The sequence below is a fragment of the Lutjanus erythropterus genome, chromosome 22 (assembly GCF_056507025.1).
Source record: "Lutjanus erythropterus isolate fLutEry1 chromosome 22, fLutEry1.hap2, whole genome shotgun sequence".
NCBI classification, from domain to species: domain Eukaryota; kingdom Metazoa; phylum Chordata; class Actinopteri; order Lutjaniformes; family Lutjanidae; genus Lutjanus; species Lutjanus erythropterus.
The window spans coordinates 12,890,963-12,912,862 of NC_139338.1; the positions used below are offsets into that span (position 1 = coordinate 12,890,963).

At 39.0% G+C, this 21,900-nt stretch overlaps 2 protein-coding genes across 4 annotated transcripts in view; one reads left to right on the forward strand and one right to left on the reverse strand.

The window, feature by feature from the left end:
* The window catches only part of strip2 (striatin interacting protein 2), a 35,864-nt gene extending 19,739 nt beyond the window's left edge, over positions 1-16,125 (forward strand). For all 3 annotated transcript variants that reach the window (XM_084710821.1, XM_084710823.1, XM_084710822.1), the window contains 12 exons: positions 4,872-5,104; positions 6,641-6,706; positions 6,791-6,854; positions 8,171-8,242; positions 8,505-8,579; positions 8,751-8,848; positions 9,798-9,924; positions 11,811-11,911; positions 12,371-12,437; positions 12,566-12,670; positions 13,372-13,576; positions 15,465-16,125. In XM_084710821.1, coding sequence (XP_084566947.1) covers positions 4,872-5,104; positions 6,641-6,706; positions 6,791-6,854; positions 8,171-8,242; positions 8,505-8,579; positions 8,751-8,848; positions 9,798-9,924; positions 11,811-11,911; positions 12,371-12,437; positions 12,566-12,670; positions 13,372-13,576; positions 15,465-15,715 — 1,464 coding nt within the window. In that variant the 3' untranslated portion in view covers positions 15,716-16,125. The remainder of the gene's footprint in view (positions 1-4,871; positions 5,105-6,640; positions 6,707-6,790; positions 6,855-8,170; positions 8,243-8,504; positions 8,580-8,750; positions 8,849-9,797; positions 9,925-11,810; positions 11,912-12,370; positions 12,438-12,565; positions 12,671-13,371; positions 13,577-15,464) is intronic.
* A 4,442-nt stretch (positions 16,126-20,567) lies between these two features.
* morn2 (MORN repeat containing 2) lies at positions 20,568-21,516 on the reverse strand. Its single transcript, XM_084711178.1, has 3 exons — positions 21,378-21,516; positions 21,149-21,285; positions 20,568-20,700 (listed from the first exon to the last, which is right to left on the reverse strand). Exons 1-3 carry the CDS (start codon positions 21,450-21,452, stop codon positions 20,598-20,600), a joined length of 315 nt encoding a protein of 104 aa, XP_084567304.1. The 5' UTR covers positions 21,453-21,516; the 3' UTR covers positions 20,568-20,597.
* Between the last annotated feature and the right edge of the window lie 384 nt (positions 21,517-21,900).

The window sequence follows — 21,900 nt, forward strand, 5'->3', positions numbered from 1 at the left end:
CATCCCCAAAACCCTCTTTTCTCTCTTCTTTTCATCTTTTCCTTGCTCTTACTATCATTTAACCCCATTCAGTCATGCTGGAATGCACCAAACCAGAGAAAATAGCATTTATAAATTAATTTTACCCCTTTTGCACACTGAAAAATCAAAAGTTACTCTGGCAATGTAAGTTAAATTACACAATATATAAAGCATATTGTCTAGACACTCCTAACTACTTGGCAAAATCTAGTGTTTTATGAAACAGATGATCGGGAACCCAAAGTTTATTTGATAACACTTTACAATATGGTTCACAAAAATGTGAGTAGTTACTAAGTAACAAACTAGGGCCGATCTAATAATTACTGAACAGTTATTGAGTAGTTCCTGAATAATTCTTATGTATGATGCATGACTGTATTTGAGGGGGCACAAAAAGAGAAACTAATGATTTAGTAATGAATGACTGTTTTCTAGTTTGTGTCATTCAGTTGATGATTCGAATTATTTTCACGGAAAGTAGTTGTTATTTTGATTCACACATACTCAGTAGGCAATTTGTTAATTTTGAACAGGGTGGATGGCCCAATGAGAGCACCCTAGTGATTAGAAAACACCAGCAATCTGACTCTTATGGTGCTCTCCTGTGTAGTTTTGAAAATATATAGATCCAAGACAAAACTGGCAGAAGGGTTGGACTGTCACAGTTTTAAATCTGTCTGCTAATTCAACAAACACACACACACAGACACACACACACACACACACACACACACACACACAGTGCAATTAGGTTTAGATTGCTTAGTGATATTTAAGAGCCGTGGTCAGGGCCAGAGATTTAACCCTGCACAAACCTCAGGTATCCCTTGCAAGTCAACAAACTGGATGCATTTTGGTCATTTTGCTGTTAAGGGGTATGGCATCCCCCTTTATCCCCCCTCAAATCGCCAACTCCGTCTACTTGTAAACTAGTAGACAATAATGAGTTAATAGGGAGCAAATGTAGTGGTTCATAATAGGCTGATTGGTGTCTGTCAGTCAAAATAACAACCACTTTCTTCATGAGTTGCTCCTGAATGCCACTGAACGGCACAAACTAGCAATGACTCATTCATTACTAATGACTTAATTATTAGTTACTCTTTTTGTGGCCCCTCAAGTAAAGTGACATATCATACTGAGTAATTACTGTGGTCACTCATAACCTCATGATCACATTACCATAAAATATCTTTTTAATGAATGAAGGGAAAGTCTGTTTCCTAGCAACTCATTGTTATACTCTATAGTCAGGGTAATTCAGGAACTACTCATTACCGATTCATTAATTATTAGATTTTTCCCCACTTGTTCTTTGATAATCACTCATATTTTTGTGTATTATATTGGAAAGTATTGCCATTTAAGGAGTGGTTTTGGTGCAATTCTACTTTGCCTCATTTCCTGTACTTAAAGGAACAGTCTAACATTTGGAAAATACACTTATTCACATTTTTGGTAACAGTTAGATAAGAAGATAGATCACACTTTTGTGTTTATATGCTAAATGTGAGGCTAGAGCAAGTAGACAATTAGCTTGGTTTAGCATAAAGACTGACAACAGGAGGAGACGGCTAGGCTGTCTCTGTCCGATAAAAATACTCACTCTAAAGTCTTGGAACTGGTTCTTGTTAGGGATAGTGACTTTTCGAGGTCTCTGCTGGTTGCTTGGCAACGTCACGTTGACAGCAAGACTTAAATCTACCTTAGAAAACAGATATGATATTGGTGTTGATCTTCTCGTCTCAGCCTCTCAAGATGAAAGTGAATAACCACATTTTCCAAAATGTTGAACTGTTCCTTTAATTTAATCATCACCGCCTGCATGTTTATTTTTTATTTTTAGGTTTATTATTAATTTTTTTTCACCTCTACATTTGTTTCTCCTCTTTTTGTTTTTCCTTAACCTCTGCTCATCTGTTTCTCATCTCATACATGCATGTTTCCTCCACGCCTCCACTTCCCCTGACACTTAAAAAAAATCTTATTTTTTTATTTTTAATTACGTCTTTAATCCTTCCCACTGTTTCCCACTTGTTCGTTTACCCCTGTATATTTCTCCTGTTTCTCTTGTTTTTATCCCTCTCCTCCCAGTCTCTTTTCTTCTGTCCTTCTCATGCTTATTCCACCATTTTCATCTCATTCTCCCTCCTCGCCATCCGCTGACACATCACACTGTCCCTCTCCTCCTCTACTCACCCTACTTCTCTCTCCTCCTCCTCCTCCGCTGTCACCTGCTCAGTACAGGGGGGGGGCGGGGTTTGAGAGACAGGGCTGACTTGCTGGCTGTTGTCATTGGCGCTGGAGCGGTCACTATCCACTGTCCCATGAAGACAGTCACTTCAGACATCGACTGTAGCAGCATCTCCCCTGTAGTCTCCATCACATCGCTGCCAAGTTCGGCCTTGCACTGTAGACTCTGGACTAGGGGTCAATGTCATTGAAATGCATTCATTGAGGAGGTGAATTGAGATCGTCCCGAACATATTACCTCCTCTGCAGGTGTTGTATTTGGTTTTCAGCTGATCTCTCTCTTAAATGGATGTCATTGAAAGCAGTTGTCCCCTAACCCTGATAGAAAAACTCTAGCTTTACCTCCCACGTAGCAGTGAATGGCTTCTCCATAGAGAATGTCTCACCTCTTCCTCCCCCCCTCCCTCCTTCCCACCATACACTCACTATACTCCTCACTTATAGTCCAGCGTTAGTACTACCACTGGCGCACCATACATCGACTGCACTAGCTCAACTAATGTCCAGAACGCTGACTCATGCCTGATGCTTGCACTATTGCCACGGTCATTCATCGGAGAAATTGTTTGAACTGAGAGATATGTGTGTGTGTGTGTGGGCGTCTGTGTGCGTGCGTGTGAATGTGTGTTTCGCACTTGAAATGTAATGGGTTTGTTTGTAGATAAGAGCACAATTTAAAGTCTTATAAAGTACTTTTGGGCCTTGCTTGCATTTCCCCGTATCTTTTGAAGTGCAGATGAGTGGTAAGTTCAGAAATGTTGCTTGCGGTTGCTGTGGAAAGCTGTCCTTTTTTCTGCCACTTTGAGAAAATATCATAGTGATTTTCTTTGCCCTCTCAGGATTTACTAAAATTTTCAACATGATAGGTGTTTTATAAAAGAAAACAAGAATGGGGCTGAACAGTAAATCAAAATATTTTCAAAATTGCTGTATTGTCAAGTGCAATGAGCTGAACTTTTTTGATTAAGGTGAAATGCATCACAAAATACCATTATTAATGAAGCAGTGTGGTGCTACAGGGGCGCCCTGGCCTACAAATATTTTTTTTTTCTAGATGGAAAGGAGCATGCTTATTTGGTACAGAATCCACCAAAAATCACATTGTCACTTTTAGATTTTGCTTCAGTGAAAATTAAATGCACTCACTGAAGTTGTGACTGATAACGCAACTGCATTGTTAGTCAAAATAATGACTTTTTTTCCATATTGTTCAGCTTTACAAGAGTCAATGAAGTTCCACATTTTGAGAGATACACTTATTGGCTTTCTTGGCAAGAGATGCACAAGAAGTTGGATACCACTCTCATATCTTTATGCTAACTAAAAGGTTAGAAGATGGTCAGCATGGCTTTGCATACAAACTGAAAACAGCTAACCTTAGCTAGCTCTGTTTAAAGACAAAAAACATACTCACTGGCACCTGTAAAGCTCTTTAATAAACACACTTTATCATGTTTGATTAATTAGTACAAAAACTGAAGTGTAAAAATGAAAAGTTGTGTCTAGGCACAATGACAGCCAGTCAAATAGCAGAAATTTAAACCAAGTTCTGTGAATTGCCAACAGTCATTAAACTACAATTTTTGCATTTTTTCCTGTGAGTTAACATGTATGTAACATGTTGATTAGCAAGCTAAGGTGGTGGAAGGTTATTTTTAATCTTTTTTGTTTTTTTTGTTTCCAGTTTTTATGCTAAGCTAAGCTAACTGCCTGCTGACGGAGGCTCTGTCTGGTATCAATTTTCCCATTGCACTCTATGCAAGAAAGAGAATAAGCATACCTCCCAAAACATTGTGCCATTTTTAAGAAAAGATAATAGAACTGAGCCCTCCCAAGTCCCGCCCCTTTTTGCTCTTTGCTCAATAACAGTTGAGCAACCTTGTTACCTGGGTCACCTGTCTGTTTTCTGTTTCCTGTATGAGCTATGTGAAAAAGAAAACCAGGATGGTTAAACAACATTGCTGGCTGACCTGCAAAAATGACATATACTCACAAATTATGTTAGCTAATGTAAGCAAAATGCTAGCTAGCAAGTTAGCTAAACTACATAAATCTTTAACTTGCTAATAAACTAGTGTTTTGCTAACATTATCTGACTTAAGATGTCACTATATGTAGCGCTTTTACAGGAAAAGGAGAAAGTTGACTCTTGTTTTTCCTAAGGCAGTTATTAAAAGAATTTCATTCGACCCTATTTGAGAGTATCACACAGTATATGTTATGTATTCGCTTGTGCCAGCACTTGATTGAAGAGTGAGTGAAATATTTAAACTCAGAATGTCATGTTGTTTATGGTTACATCTTTACGTCAGATGGAGATGAAGACGTCTTGTACATTATTTTCTGAAGTAACATATTTTGTATTTTTTGGAAATCCACTAAAATAAAAAGTGGGGTCTGACCAAAGAACAGCATGAGTTTGCTTGTTAAAGGATTTGTTGAGGTAATCTATATGCTATCATGTAACGTGTATGTGCCCATTTTTCAGTTTTAATTACTCATGAGTGTGTGTTTATAGGTCATTTGACTGTTGACAGAAGTCCTCCCGGCTATTTCAGCGCGGTTGATCACCTGTCCTCTGTCTCTTCTCCCAGCCACTGGTCAAGCAGGACAGCCTGGACACGTACAACGAGCGGGACCCCTTCAAGAACGACGATGCCCGGGACGAGGAGGAGGATCCTGAGGACACAGACAGTGGCATCGAGGGCGAGGTGGATCCCTTGGACCGGGATGTCATCATCCAGCCGCCGCCTCCACCGCCTCCTCTCAGACCTCCAACAGAAAGGGTCAACTTCCCCAAGGGCCTCCCCTGGGCCCCTAAAGTCAGGTTAATTGCGTAATTTTCATTTCTGCTTTTAACATCACTTAATAGTCTGAATTAAACACTCATGAACTGTAAAATACTTGACTTTTTACAGTGTTAAAGGGTAGCTTCTGTATTTTTCAACATCAGGCTCAGATTGTTATTATAAGTGTCTGACAACATTATGGAAACGGTTGCTACAGAGAAAGATGTTTTTAGAATACTGTCATTTTTGTTTAACCAGAAACAGATGTGATTTTGCTCTGTTCAAAGGGACCAGACTCCATTGACAAAAACAGGAATTTTGTCAATGGAGTCTGGTTGCTTTGAACATTCCAATAGAGCACCTGTTTCTGGTTAAACAACAACAATCCTACTCCTTAGAAAAGGTCTATTGCTCTAGAGATCCTTTACACAATGTTGTCACATACTTACAGTAACAATCTGAGCCTGTCAGTGGCAAATAAAGCACTTTTAGTGGATGCACTTTGATGGCACAGTTGCCCAGAAGTTGGAAAACAACAAAGTTACCCTTTAACAATTAAAAGCCTAAGTTATATGCCTGTTCTTAAAGTTTGCAAAATGCAATTTAAAGGTCACTCTTACAGTTTTGATTCTGCTGTAGTTCAGGATAAATTACACCAATTGTATCTATACACAATCCTAAAAGTCAAAAAGGAACTGAACTGACCTTTTGTAAGTCTTGCTCCTTGTTAAAATGGATCCTGCACATTAAAAACACCTTGTGTAAGACCTGTCTATGAAAAATAATACTGCTGCTCATTACTTTACCTGCTAAAATGATCACTGCCAGATTTTTTATCAGTTTAAAAGCACTTAGCTCTCATTCCACTGAATAAAACCTCCAAATGATGCTCGGCCACCTGCCATTTTGATCACCAGGGTGCAGAAGACTTCAAGCACACAGCCAGGACTTCACACCACTTGGCTGGCAGCCGGTGTCAGTTTCCCACCCTGTTTCTGTGCCACCATTTGAGGAGTTAAAAACAAAATTAGAAAACTCTGTCTCAGTTTTCTGTCCTCACTATCATCCAGCAATACGCTCTCCATCTGTGTATCCCAGACAGTAGCATGTGTGTCTTCCCAGGGTGCTGCCTCTGCTTCGAGTACATGAATAATGCATCTGAGCGAGGACACACACACTTTATAGCACTGCATTTATCATGCATTCATTATCAGATAACCTATATTCTGTCCATCCTGCAGCGAACCTTGTCATTAAGTGTGCTTACTTCTGTATCTTTGAATCAGGGTGCTGCAGAGAACAGGGTTGATTAAGTGCTGATCAGTAGGAGGCTCTGAACCCTTCACACTCAGAGAGCAGCAGCAGTGTGACTGATGAGATTTGAGAAAGCTAATGCAGCGTGCTGTGCTCTTGCGCTTGTTTGTGTGGGTGCATACACACACACACACACACACAATGTGAGTGCGCTCTAAAAAAAATGTCTGTTTAGCTGCTGGTTTGTATGCAGGATTGTGGCAGCAGGTGTTCTCAGATGAATCCAAAAATCTGACTGCAGCCTGTCTGTGTTCGTGCAGGGAGAAAGACATCGAGCACTTCCTGGAGACCAGTAGAAACAAGTTCATCGGTTTTACTCTGGGAAAGTAGGTATTTCATTCGAGACAATCAAGTAACCTTTAAATGTTTCCCTCGTTCAGCCTGGTGTAATGATATTTATTGTGTCATAGTGACATAGAGACCCTGGTGGGCTTGCCCAGACCCATCCATGAGAGCGTCAAGACTCTTAAACAGGTAAGTGGGGAAAACACTGTCTGATGTAGCATCTCACTCTCAGACTTTTATCAGCCACAGGGGCCGTGTTACAGAAATTTCCTGTCTTAAGTGTTAGATAGGTTTTTTTTTTTACAGTTCGGTGTTATAGATGCAAATTTTGCTAAGTTTAGGTATCCTGTCTTATCTTTCTTAATCCTGTCTTAAATTAGGTTAGGAAATTCTATATACTCAATCTGTCATTGCTTAACAACTTTTATGTCTGTTACCTAGCAACCGACACTACTTCTCTCAGTTTAACAACTTGTTGGCTTTTTATCTTTGAAACATACTGAAACATAAAAAAATGGAACCTAAACAAGAACTTGACCTCAAGACAGATGAGTTAGAGATGTTAAAAACATCTGTAGAGAAAATCCAAAGATGTTCTGTTTGGGAAAATTTGCACAGTGCTAACTTGAGAGATAAAAGAAACAGAGTGGGCTAAGACAGCAGACACACTGTGTGTTCCAGTACTCCTACTACCATACTATTTAGTATACCAGCAAAAAAAGAGTCCCAATACATAGTGTGTCAAATGCAGTGTGCTTAAAAAAAAAAAAGCACAGCATCCAGGTGCATTTTGCAGTATGCTTTTCTGGCTATTCTGACCCACAATCCTTTGTGATGAGTGTATGAGCAAGAGGGCTAAAGGTCAAGGTGTAATGTTATGATTTAGTAGAGGTAGTAACTCAGTTGTATGGACGCTGCATGCAGCAGTACGTACTTTGTAAGGGCAGCTGCAGTATGTGCTAATAGTGTACAGAAAATGTATGTGATTTTTGAATTCAGGGACAGTCTCTGTAAAAGCAATAATAAAAAAACAGTCATACGGATTAAACAAATTTGCTAACACTACCATTAGCTGCTGTTAGCGAACACAACTGTTAGCTACTATCAGCTAAATATACCGTTAGTGAGTAAGTTACCTACTACTGCAGGTGAAAAAAGTGAAAGTTAGGACAGCATAAGTGTTATTAGAAAGTTAGTAGAGTTTATTTAAGATTGTGGGAAGATTGGATTGTGTGATACACTTGTCCTATCTTTAGTTCTGACAGGAATATTGACAAGTCCTAGCCCTAATTATCATCTTAACCAGACAGTAAAGATTAGGAAGTTTCTGCAATACGGCCCCTCACATTTTCAAACTTCTTCTTCTTTTTCTCCTTTGTTTGGCCTCATTATGGTTGGAGTGTTCCCTCATCAATACCCCCTTATATGTATACATACATACATATATATATATATATATATATATTTATATAATTTGTGTTATATTGTTTCCTTCTCTTCTCCAGCACAAGTATGTGTCCATTGCTGAGGTCCAGATCAAACGGGAGGAGGAGCTGCAGCAGTGTCCTCTGACTCTGGTCAGTAATGTCACCATGATATTTTTGGATTCATATAATCCTACAAAAATGTGACAGTGCAATGTGAAAGCCCTGTTGATCCTGTTTCATTTCTTTTCTGTTGTAAAGCTTCATGGATGGAAAAACTGAATATTTAATGTGATGAATATTTAATCAATTCAGAAACAAAGCTATGTTCTTGGTTGCTGAAATGTGAGCGTTTTATGAATGTTAATTTATACAGTATAGTGTTTGTGTGCGTGGTTTTATGTCTGCTGTATAGGGTGAGGAGGAGGTGGAGGAGACACCAACAGAGATGCTGTACCTGGGCATGCTTCCTAACCTCTCCCAGTACGTGGTGAGTTGCTTGTAAAGTACTTCTGATTGGCATCATTGACCCTGGATTAACATTACTTTGCTACCAAATGTGTTTTCATATTTTATTATCATATTTACATACAATTATGTGACGCCCAGTTCTTCAAAAATCATTGTTTATGCCTTATATTTTTTTTGTTATGTGTGTCAGATTGCCCTCCTGAAGCTGCTGCTGGCTGCAGCTCCAACCTCCAAAGCCAAAACAGACTCCATTAACATCCTGGCTGATGTGCTGCCTGAGGAGATGCCGTAAGTAGAAAGACTGCTGCAGTTTGACTATTTGTGTCTTTTTGTTTTTCTCACTAAAAGTGCTATTTTTATGCATCTGCAGACACCTAGAGCCACATTTAGATCAAACTGCTGAAGATAAAATATATTTGTATGTTGTCAAATGACACCAACATTTATAGGTGCTGTTTGTTGAGCAATAGCAACACCTTTCACACTTCAGCTGCTTATTTTCACCTGCCTTTATCTTTTTCTAATTATCACCAAGAAAAGTCTACTTCTTCTGTTACTTTTGGTAGATGGAATACTATTTAAAACACACTTCTTCTTGGTTCTTATGCCTCTGTGTCAGCGTGAGCAGTGGCCGTCCATCACATTCTTGTGAACACGATATCTCAAGAACGTTATGATGGAATTTCCTCAAATTTTGTACGAATGTCCACTTGGACTCATCTGTTTTTAGAGGATGAAGATCAAGGTCACTGTGACATGGAAGTAACAGTAACTAGTTGTAGTTTTCTATTTATCAGCAAGAAAAGTCTGCCATTTTTGGATAGATATAATACTATTGGTTATCCTGGGTTGTTTTTGGTCTGCAGTATGACCTGCTTCTAGACTCGCTGACTGGTTCCCTGCTGAGAACAGAATAAAAACAATCTGACTCAAAAGAATTCACAACCCTGTCTGACATTTTACTGTCTGAAATCTGTATCAGCTTGGTTTGACGCTGTATACTTTTTAGTTTATTCAGCCACTTTCAACTGGAAAAACCTCAGCTGCATCATAAACAGATTAATCAGAATATCTGTTTTCAAAGGAAGGTGAACGGTCGCGCTTATGTTTTCATTTTATTGAGACTAAGCTGTGTTATTATTAGAGAGCTGAAGGTCTAACAGTCTGTCTGTGTGTGTGTGTGTGTGTGTGTGTGTGTGTGTGTGTGTGTGTGTGTGTGTGTGCGCGTCTCCTCCAGTATCACAGTCCTTCAGAGCATGAAGCTGGGAATTGACGTGAACCGTCACAAGGAAATCATCGTCAAGGCCATCTCCGCGCTGCTCCTGCTGCTCCTCAAACACTTCAAACTCAACCATATTTATCAGGTTACACAAACACACACCTCCTACAGGCACATCACATTAGCATCTTTCTCTCCTCTTACATTATTCTCCCTTTTCCTCCGTCTCACCATCCCCCCTCACCACACACATACTGTAGAATTCATGCACCTCCCCCCTTTGCTACCTCCACTACCCTCCACCTGATTATCCGTTCAGGCGTGCCATTACTTTCCTCCTTTCATCCTCCTCTCCACCCCCACCTTTGGACCTCCACTCCTCCCTTACACCTCACAACCTCCTGCACCAGCCTGATACACCCCTTGCACTGGTTTGCACCAACAAAGAGCTGAGATCTGCTGCACAATTCAAAACTAATCTCTGTTTAGTAAATCCAAGTTTAGTGATTTTAACATAAATTAAATAGTTCAATCAATTTGAGGGCTAAAAAAGTGGGTGAACTTTTCCCTGCAGCTAAAAAAAGTATTGTCTGCTAGCTACTAGCTAACTAAAAATGTTACAAAACATTACATTCTGTGTTAGCTAGATAAAATGTTGGTTAACCCACTCATCATGGCTCAGCAGAGGATTATTTTTCTTAATCCACCTCCAAAAGGAAGTCAAAAGAAGATTTAAAAGTTAAATCTCCTGAAGTGTCTAAAGTAGACCTGCGACGATTGTTCAATAATTAATCAACTCTAAAATTAATCACCAACCGTTTCAATAATCAATTTACTGTTTTGAGTTTTTTTTTGTTTGTTTTTTTTAGAAGAAGAAATGTCCATATTCTTGTACTTTAGAAAACAGTGATCAACATATTTCACCATCAAATAGCTAATCAGTTAATCAAGAAAATGATTGACAGATTAATCAAAAATGAAAATAATAGTTTGTTGCAGCCCTAGTTTAAAGTTAATACTGGATCAAACTGGAGTGTGAAGTTTTGGTGCAACACATTTAAATTAAATCCCTCTTAATCTTAAAATAGTTTAGAAGTTCAGTGTAACATAAATTGAAGTTAAACCATGATTTAAAATGAATCTTTGATGGTGCAACCCAGCCTTAGTTGGTTTATTCATCTCAATGAAGACTGAAAACCGAGTGGAAAAAGAGCATCAAACTTGTTTTAATTTTTTAAAAAGGGGATGTGTCCTAATTTCTTGTACTTATATCTTCTTTTATTTCCACTATCAGTTGAATGTTGGCTCTGTGGGACAAGGATATTTTCTGTTTCTAGGAAGGGACATTCCTTTACACTCTTTAATCCATCTGCTCTGTTGTTATAGTGGTAGCGCCCTCTGCTGCCACAACAGTAGGTTACATGCAGGAACATAAGCTGCTGCAGTGGGACATCAAGTCAGTTCACATTATTTGACATCCTTGCAAACACTGTTCTATAAGAACTGTTTTATTTATTACATAAAGCCTTCATCAAGAAGTCATTACAGACAGAAAACAAGGAAAAATAGAGCTCATTTTAAACAAACACAGTCAATGAAATACTGAAATATGAGCTCATGATAGATTCAGCTGCACAATTGCTTGTTTTTAATCTTTAGTAAAGCTTCTTGGATGAGGTGATGGATTTGTGCAGCTGCTGCGTGAGAATAAAAATCCCTGGGTTTTTGACCTTTTACCCACAGGAAACCCATCAATGATACAGGATTAGCAGCTACAGGATTATTTTTTTCTCTTCTATTTTTCTTGAAAGGTGGATTTTTCACCCAGGGTTTCATCAGCACCATTATGACAAATGTTCCTTATCTCATCCAGAAAGCTCTGTCTTACCACATAAGAAGAATCATAACAAAGAAAATGAAGTGTGAAACTTATTTTTATTTATTCATAGGAGCTACATTTTTAGTTGTTGCTCTTTTCCAGACCGTCAGGCTCGCTAACTATTGCACACTCCGCCTCCTCTTTCCCTGCAGTTCGAGATTGTCTCCCAGCACCTGGTGTTTGCCAACTGTATCCCACTCATCCTCAAGTTCTTCAACCAGAACATCATGTCCTACATCAGTGCCAAAAACAGGTGGGATCCTTTTCTCTTTGTCACAAAAAGCTCCGCACTCCTCATTTCACTGCCAAGCAGGAAAATGCAGGAAAATTGCATAATCGTGCCTCCAGTGTCGGTATTCGCAGTTCTAACCATTTCCAGCGACTGATATCGGAAAATGACCTCTACTTTAGTGCTGTTACTGCACCTTTACAGAATTTGCTTAGTGGACACCTAGGGTTTCTGTTTGAGGACATTCTGGTCAGACAGTCAACAGAGTATTATGGGCAGGTGGCACAGATGGCATCACAGCAGCAATTCAATGACAGGAGATTCAAGTGTGAAAGGAAAAAAATATATCATTAAGCCACAAATTAGGTGACAGGAGTCTTACCCAGCAGGTGGATGGATGGGGACAGCCTTGTTTTAGCTTCAGTGCAGGCTGTGATACTGCAGAAAAGTAGACTTGTGTTTCTGTGTGTGTTTTCATTGCAGTATATGTGTGCTGGACTTTCCCCACTGTGTGGTCCATGAGATGCCTGAACTCACAGCGGAGAGCCTGGTGAGTGAAAACACTGTCAGCGTGACGTCTGACTGATCTCCACTGGATGAAGGTCAGCAAGTGAAGTAGCCCTCTATCCAGGTGTCATTATGACATTATGATGTGTTCTGTGTGTGGTATTTTTTTAGGAAGCAGGAGACAGCAACCAGTTCTGTTGGAGAAACCTGTTTTCTTGTATCAACCTGCTGAGAATATTAAACAAGCTGACGAAGTGGAAACACTCCAGGACAATGGTGAGTGATTCTGCACCACTGCAAAGCCTCATGCTGTAGCATTAAGGTGGGACTTTCCATCAGCTCCACTTTAAAACCAACACATCCTAATCTGTCTGATAAATCTTATTATCAAGTCTAAAATTGAGCCAGACAGATATATCTGTACAATTGGCTGGTATCATCGGCCTGAAATTGGCCTCGCACAGCTATTAGTACTGGTATAAGTTGTCTGATTTTCTTTTACATATATAATATAATATAAAACCAATTTTAAAGGCAGCATTTTATGTTTGATTATTTTTCATAATCCAAGTTATTTTATTTGTTATTTATTGTTTTTACAGTTATTCATATTAAATAATATTATATTATTATTATATTAAAAATACCAGCAGCGTCCCAGCAGAGCAGTGGGACCTTGGATGTGTGAATGGAAAATAAAAATAAATGATCCTGTTATGGTGTGGGACACATCCATCAGCACCAAAACAGCCATTCTATGTACATTTATGTTTGTATAAATCACAAAAAACAGTTTATATATAAAGGCCATATGAAGAGCAACATTTTTATTCAAATCCAGTTCAAGGTCAGTCTTCTGTCTCTTGCAGGCAGGTTGGATGTTTTTGTAGGTTATGTACCAACATAGATGGGGATTTTGTCTGCAGTTTGCCTTCTGCTCAAACAGGCTCCTCTGGTCATTTTCATTCCCTTTTCAGATGCTGGTGGTGTTCAAGTCCGCCCCCATCCTGAAGAGAGCTCTGAAGGTGAAACAGGCCATGATGCAGCTCTACGTTCTCAAGCTGCTCAAGATCCAGACCAAGTACCTGGGCCGCCAGTGGAGGAAGAGCAACATGAAGACCATGTCAGCCATCTACCAGAAGGTCCGCCACAGGCTCAATGATGACTGGGCGTACGGAAACGGTAAGTTCCACTTATGTGAAGAGTTTCAGCTGTTTATTACAAATTACTATTAGCAATTCATACAGCCATTAACTCATACTACAGTTCAAAATCCAAACAGTGACTAATGAAATAACAAGGAAAGGATCAATCCATCTAATAAAATGAAAATAATGAAATAAACAACAATAAATAAATAAATAGATTTATGTTATGTTTCTATCATCAATAATATAAAAAGAAAAAAATAAGAAGAACCCACAGCAAAGGGAAACAAACTAGCAAAAACATTTTTGCATAATTATTTAAAGAGAGAGAAAGCTAGTTTGAAAACTGTATTATTCTTATTGCCCAATATCTACCTGTTTTCACACAGCATCTCAGTTAGTACTTAGAGATGGGAATTGAGAACCAATTCCAAATTGTCCAATCAACTGGAATTTTCCTTTTATTGATGCTGGCTTGTTTTTCTGACCGTTTTTCACTGTAAAACAATTACATCAAACTCCTGTGTCTATGCCGCAACAAGAGGGAGTCCTGGCGAAGAGGGAGAAACGGTCTAATGTGTGGGCTTCATTTCACAAAGAAAGATGACAGTAGCACTTGTTGTAATATCTGTGAAATGATCATTTCAAGCAAGGACAGAATAACTGAAGGATTTTTCTACGCAACATGGGCTTCAATTTCAGGAAAAGCCGTGTATTTGACACTTGCTCAAGTTCCACTGCTTCCCAACCGACCAGCATGTTGAGACACCGAGATAATAAAACAATTGTGTTTATGCTGAAAACCTGTGTAGGCTTAAGTTTTTTTTCTGCACAGAAAACTAATCAGAAATTATTAAGGGAATCGATAAAGAACTGGACCGATAAGCATATACGATAATAGCATTTTTATCAACTCTCATCCCACTAAAGATGGAATACTCTTCTTTGTTATAAACCTAATAAAACAAGTCTATTATATCATCAGACTGATCAAATGCAGCTTTGAGACTCACATTAGATTTTGGGATGATCTCCAGCACTCAGAACACACACTGGCACGCACTTATTCGTTATTTTCCTGCACCCACATCTCAGTTTGACCTCTCAGATCTTTGTAAATGAAGTGGTCATGGCGATAATTAGTCCCAGCAGTCGTCCTCTCCCCTCACACAGAGCTGTTTAGCAGAACAGAGACTGCAATAAAAAGATCACATTTGCCCAACATGCACACAAATAATATAATGAACGGTAGATGTGTGCATGTATGTGTGTATGTATACATCTCTATGATTACTGTGTGCGTGTGTGAACTAAAAATGCTCCAAAAGCCGCCGCAGAACAGTCTGGATTGTGTTGCCATAGCAACAGTGAAAGGGGGGGGGGGGCTTTCAGGGTCACCGTCCCTCACAGGAGAGCAAGTGATCTGCTACCATGAGTGATGGGCAGAGAAAAAAGAGGGGAAGAATAAGGTGGAGAAATGAAAGCAAAGATCAATAATCAACACAGACAGGTGTGTTGTGTGTTGTGTCGTCACTGAGAAAAAAAACTGAGAATAATATACCTTTGAAATGATGTATCACATCTCCCAAATATAAAATCTGTTCTGAATATGCTCTTGACAGACTACATATATATTAAAAATAAAAGACAACTACACACAACATAATAAAGGTCAAGAGAGGATACTTGAAATTGCTAATTATGTAAAATTTTACTACATTATATAGAAATCCCTGCTATGGCCCTTTTCTTCTCTTTTTCATTTTATTTTATTCACCCTTCATTTTTGTTGTCACTTGTTTCTTTCTTTTTCTTACTCTTGTCTTTATTTTAATTTAGTTCATGCTGTTTTACGTTACACGCAACAAGAAAGGTCCTTGAGATGGATTAAACGCCCACTCCTCTCTCCTCTCTTGACCCAGACATCGATGCACGGCCGTGGGACTTCCAAGCGGAGGAGTGCGCCCTGCGGGAGAGCATCGAGAAGTTCAACAGCCGCCGCTACGACAAGAACAAGAACGGGGACTTCACGCCCGTGGACAACTGCCTGCAAAGCGTGCTGGGTCAGCGGGTGGACCTGCCCGAGGACTTCCACTACAGCTATGAGATGTGGCTGGAGAGGGAGGTGTTCTCCCAGCCCATCCAGTGGGAGGGGCTGCTGCAGAACCCGTGACGGGAGGGGGAGGATGAAGGCTGGGGGTGGTATGTGGAAGAGGAGAGGTCACATACACTCTTAGAAATAAGGGTTCCAAAACGGTTCTTCTTGCAGGATTAAGGTTCTACCTAGAAACATTTGCTTCTGTTTCCCTTTCTTAAAAAAGGGTATAGAAAGGTTCTCTGTTGAACTTCTTATATGTGGTTCTAGGTGAAATCTTTCACAGATGGTTCCTGGTATAACCCTTTATGTTGGGTTCCAGGTAGAACTCTCTGAAAGGGTTTGTTCTACCAGGAACCAGAAAGGGTCTTCCTATGTGGACCATCTGAAGAACTCTTTCTGGATCTAGTTAGCATCTTTTTCTACGAGAAGACGAGCCTGTCAGAGTGGTTTTAAAGTTTTAAACGTGATGGAGCCAGAGGAGGAGGAGGAGGAGGAGGAGGAGGAGGAGGAGGAGGAGGAGGAGGAGGAGGAGGAGGAGGAGGCAGGGATGGGGGTTATACTCTAGATCAGTGATGGAGGGACGGGGGGAGGGTGAAGATGGAGAAGACACCACCCAGGCTGTGACAAGAGAGGAGACGAAGAGTAAAAATGGAACAACTGGAGCTTCCTACTGTGAGCTCGACACAAATAGACGCCACACACATACACGCACACACTTGACGCTAAGATGTGCCTATGACTACTGTGAATACACATGGATGTGACAGGCAAGATCAGAGGTAGCAGTTAATAAGAAACCGCTGTAGCAGGAGACTGTTTTCGGCCAGTTATACTGCCCCCCACCCTCCAAACAAATATCTTCACCACTTTTCAATTTATATGTCCCCTTTTTAAAATGTTGGTGCTTTTTTGACTCATTTTCCTATTTATTTGTATCAACGTGTGGTTCAGCATTTTCTGATAATTTGTTTTTGAATGAAGATGTAAATTTAAATGATTTTTAATCAGTTTATGTCTTTTTTTATTTAAATTTTAACACAAAGCCTAGTGTGGGTACTGGGTTGTAGTTTTGTCAGTGATGGTTTTGAAAGGTTTTCATATGTATTTTCTAGAAAAAAAGGCCTTTCGGAAGCAAACCACAGGGTCATTTTTGATAGTCCAAATGTAGAAGTGGGAGCTGTTTCCACTAACAGCATTAGTAATATGTCACCAAAAAAAAAAGAAAAAATACCAGCTATAAGTGTATGGGTTTGTTTGTGAACGTAAAAAGTTTGTGTTCAGAAAGACAAAAAAATGGTAAATGAAACTGGGCAGATTTTGGAGAGGATGGCTTGGAGTAAGAATAAGAATCAAGTCGAATAAGCTGTATTCTAGTTGTTCTCTTTTAGGAAGTATAGATAAATAGAACATTTTCCTTTTATAAAATCTTGCTATTCTAGGTCTCATAGAAAGTTTGTCTTTGAATTTCAAAATCAGAAATCAGAAAACCAACTCTAAATCATGGGTGTCGTTCAGCCAGCAATTGTGGTTCTGTAGAAGAGCTCAGGGAAGCGTCTGTGCGCTGCTCTTGAACTGAGTTGAGGTGGTTATTACCAGATGTACAGTCAAAGTCAAAAAACAATTTACAAAAAGCAACTTCCACACTTTAACTTCCTGTACCCTGTCTTTCTACATCAGTATTACAATTTGATCACCACTCTAGAAAACTTGCTTGGACAAGGAACTTGAAGCAAAACAAAAAAAATTTTTTGCAAATTTTTGCAATTTGCTGCCCCTACAGTTTCTTTTCATAAACCTGTACCCCTGCATTTGTTATGGTTACAATACTTCAAAAACTAGCAAGTCAAGAACTTTGCTAACAACCAAACATCAAGCAAGTGTAACGACACAAGACATAGCAAGCCGGCTAAAATGACTTACTAGTTCAACTGCAAGGAGGCCAGCTCAGCGTCTGTTTGACAGACTTTTATTTTGAAACTCTGTACATCACCAGTGAATGAGAGCTGAGGCAGAGGAGCTGGAGGATGTCCTACCTACCCAGCAACCAAGTAACATAGTGTAACAAGAGGTGTGTGCAGAGTAGGAATGAAAGAGACACCATAAAATGATTTCAAAGCTATTATTTTAAGACAAACTAGTTATGTAGTATTGCTTTAACATGTTTTCAAGCTGCAGACAGGAAGAATACCAGAGAATTAAGACTAACTGGTTGTTTTGGGCCCCATCAGCTTCTCTATGGAACCATAGTCGACCTCAGAAGTAATCAGAATAGTGTGAATTCTGTTAAAAGGTTGAGCTAGCTAACTGTGACACCCTGCTTCAACCGGCTGACTCCCTCCCCCTCTATCTGCCCGACAAACAGCACAATACGTAAACCACTGAGCTCCTCGGTGGTGGCCTTGGTGAGCACTTTGCCACCCTTGCTTGGAAGAACACAGCTCTCACAAAAATGGTGCTGTTTTTCTAGTTCGTCCTCACTGGTTACCTTATTCGTTCCTTCACGTCAAACGACTACCTAGATGGGACAACAGAGTGGAGAGCTCTGAAGTGTTTCCTGGGAATGTCTCTGAAACTGAAGCACAGAAAACAAAAAAGCATGGTCACCTTGTTTTTCATATCATTCTTGCTCGGTTCAGATTGTTCTCTACTTGCCTCGAGGGGTCAAGAGCAGTCATGTATTATCTTTGTATAGATTAGAACAATAATTTTGACTCAGTCTTCTCTGTACAAATGTGCATGGCCACTGTTTTGTTCTATGGTATTTTGAATGGCTGTTTTTTATTTGTCTACTGTTGTTTCCAGCACAATTAGAAGTATACTTTTTGCTCTGAAAGTCACAGCGTTCTGCATTACAAGGAATTTATTTTTCTTCTTCGGAAAGGTGAAATCTTTAAAAAAAATATTGTATATCTTATAGATTCTCAGGTTTATGGAGATAATATATTGCAAAGGTTTTAAAAGCTTCCTCGCCATCATCTAGCTCACTACCTGTACTGATAAATACACATTTATCATCACATTCTTGTACTAAAATAACACCTGAAGCACCAAACACTCACTGCACAGGCTGTACATTTTCACTAAACACAATAACTCATGGTGAGTTTGTTTTTAATGTCAGTTGCATTTAAAGTTCAGATGTATCTTTTTGTATCTTGTGCCAAATTTTAGTGCCATTTTTCTATTTTTATTTCATTGCTGTTGCCTTCATGATCGTATTTAAGGGTTTTCATTCAAGTCACAGCTGAAGGTTTGCAATACAAAAATGTTATTTTCTACCTGAAAAATTGTACAATCAATGAAAATAGCTGTTTCTTGTATCTGACGTGTTTAGCATTGTATGGATGTTATGACAGTATATATGTGTTTTTGTTACACACATTTCCATATCTGTAGAGTCTAGAAAGACAAAATACTCGATACTGAATTTGTTCAGGGGTATGTGCAATTACAGATCCATAGAGGCATTATTCAATAGAATGACAGATTACAATATCAGAGTTGCTTATTAAACAATGTTGAACAGTTTGTGATTGTTTGTGAAGTAATTATTCATTAGCTGAGTCATGCAGGGTTACACAGGGTAGAAAGCTGCGTGTATACACACACACACACACACAAACATTGAAGGTCAAACTGACCACACACACTAACATCACATCATACAGCTCCTCGGGCCAATGTTCCAACAGTTCGGGTGCAGCTGTTGTGGATGGGGACGTGATCGTATGTCCCTCTGTGATTGGCTGGTGGTGCAATGCAGTAAAAAAAAAACAGTGCTCGTCCTTCACCATGATAGTCAAGAGGCGGTATAAGCAAGGTGAAATGAAAAATGTTGGTGGTATTGTTCAGTTTTTGTTTTTGTTTTTTTTAACTTATGTGGTAAATAATCATTATTGTTAATGTTTTATATTAAGGTACTTGTAACAAGTATTAGTAGGTAGTAGGGCCCTTATAAGATACTTATTAACATTGTGTCTTAAGACTGTATCAGTGTTAATAATGGCATCCTAAACATGTTATTGTTAGAAATTTGTAAGCACTTACATGAAACTTGTTAACAGTTTATAGCTTGCTAAGAACATGAAAATAGTTTCTTTTAATTGTTTAAAATAGCATTACATTACACGTTTATTGAATTGAACTAACTTGCCTATTCCATCATTAAACCTATACTGGGCTCATTTGTTGCTTTATTAAGATTAATACTTATTTAATTGTGCATTTATTAGCAGTTAACTATGCATTTATTAACAGTGAACTATACTTTTTGCAGTTACTGTATCTAAAGTGAGAACAATGCCCTTTTAGGGTTGATAAATAATTTATTAAGCACTTGTAAACAAGTTTTATGTAAGTGTTTATAAATGTCTTATAATTTAACAAAAAATGTGCTATGATTACTGACAGTGTCTCATAATAATGTTACTAAGCATTTTATAAGGGCTGCTTATTTTCTTGTCAACATTAGTCTTAGCAAACAACAAAATGTGTGTAATGAAATGCCTGCAGCACACCTGCTGTGAGTATACCTGGAATTACTTTAGTGTAGCATGTAATACACCCCTGCTTTTGCAGCTACTTAAAAATGTGTGAGTGACAAAGGGCCAGGAAAAATGACCCCAGTGTGATATTTTCTCAGTGACATGACGCTCACAACAAGAGACACTTTCCGTGTGGGAGCACCGTGACCAGTAAAGCAAGAGATGCAGCTGAGAGATTGACTCCAGGCAAGAGACATGACTCACTGATTGCACGGATATTTAACCAGAGAAATACAAGGATCTGAGTTGAAACACAGGTCTGTCAGTATTTAGTGCAGTAAATAGACTTATTGCATGTACAAAGACAGGCTATACATGTACATTTTTAGGTGATAAAATACAGTCAAATACAGTTTAATGTTAACGTAGAATACAGTGTTTTAAACATTCCAGTACTATAATGCCTGTTTTGGTCAAATGTTGTGCTGCATTTTCAAGCCCAGTGCTGCTTTGCCGTGGAACTCCCCAGTCCAAATCAGTCCATGTGTGTTTGTGAACGCCCCTTCTCCCTCCAACCTAGAACATGCCAGTTAAGACATCAAAAATCTGTCAGTGACAAATAAGGATTGGCAAGATGAGCAGCAATTCAAAAACCTTTCATTCAAAATGTACAATTTGTATAATGTGAAATGACATTTGCGCCTTTTTTTTTGTATAAAAGGTAAAAGCATATGTACCTGAAAATGTCAAGTGGTGTAAGCACAAAGGAATGAGAAATATTAAAAATTTTTAGAGCCAGACTGATTTATCAATTGGTTGATATTGGCCTACGTGCCAATATTAAAACTTTTTTTTGACATATATATTGTTCTGGTAATACAAGAGGGCAAACCTAAGCCATTACACATCAGTTAGACCACAGCCCTGCAGCAGAATCATTAGGACACTTACAAAGGATATGTCTCTTTTCAGAACACATTAAAGGAATGATGCAGTAAAGTGCCAAACATGGATTGCTTTTTACCTGTTCTCATGAAAGTGACCTTTGTAAGTAGAGCCATCTGGGAAGGTGTATGTGCCTGTGCCGTGGTACATGTTGTCTTTGAATTCTCCTTCATATAGTGCTCCAGAGGGATGCTGCAGGGTCCCTCTGCCATGCATCTGTGAAAGAGACACACACAGAAGAAGGAGCATGTATGACTAAACGCCAAGGAAATACAATGACACAGACATCAGAGGAAGTAAATACATACTTTGTCTTCATGCCACTCTCCAGTGTATATGACACCACCTGCTGAGGTGTGTTTACCAGCACCACTCCTCATCATCACCCCTGACGCAGACCTGCTGCACTCCCCCTCTGTGGAGAAGAGATGATGACACAGACCTATGTAACGCTAATATAAATGTGTGAAGATATATAAACAAATACAAATTCCTATGCAGGCAAACTGTACATGAGGCATGAGCAGTATCATCAGGGGGGCATGATCATATGCCCCTCTGTGATTGGCTGATGGTGCAATGATGTAAAACCTCCTTGTACTTATCCTTCACCTTGATAGTAAAGAGACAGTATACTCAGGGACAAATTAAAAAAAAAATGGAGGTTATGTGTCTTCTAATCAAACAAACTTGTGTATGATGCTATTATTAACACTAATATAGTCTTATTAACACATACAAATATCTTATAAGGACTTATAAGGACCTAACTGACACTTATCACAGGGACTTTTTGTCACCCTCTTACTTTTCATGGATGGAATCACAGGT

What these genes read in the sequence shown, in the direction of transcription:
- morn2 (XM_084711178.1), bottom strand. Translation starts at nt 21,452, where the DNA reads ATGATGAGGAGTGGTGCTGGTAAACACACCTCAGCAGGTGGTGTCATA. An exon ending in GAGAGTGGCATGAAGACAAA is followed by an intron (nt 21,286 to 21,377) that starts GTATGTATTTAC and finishes TCTCTTTCACAG; the next exon opens with ATGCATGGCAGAGGGACCCT. An exon ending in GGTCACTTTCATGAGAACAG is followed by an intron (nt 20,701 to 21,148) that starts GTAAAAAGCAAT and finishes GGCATGTTCTAG; the next exon opens with GTTGGAGGGAGAAGGGGCGT.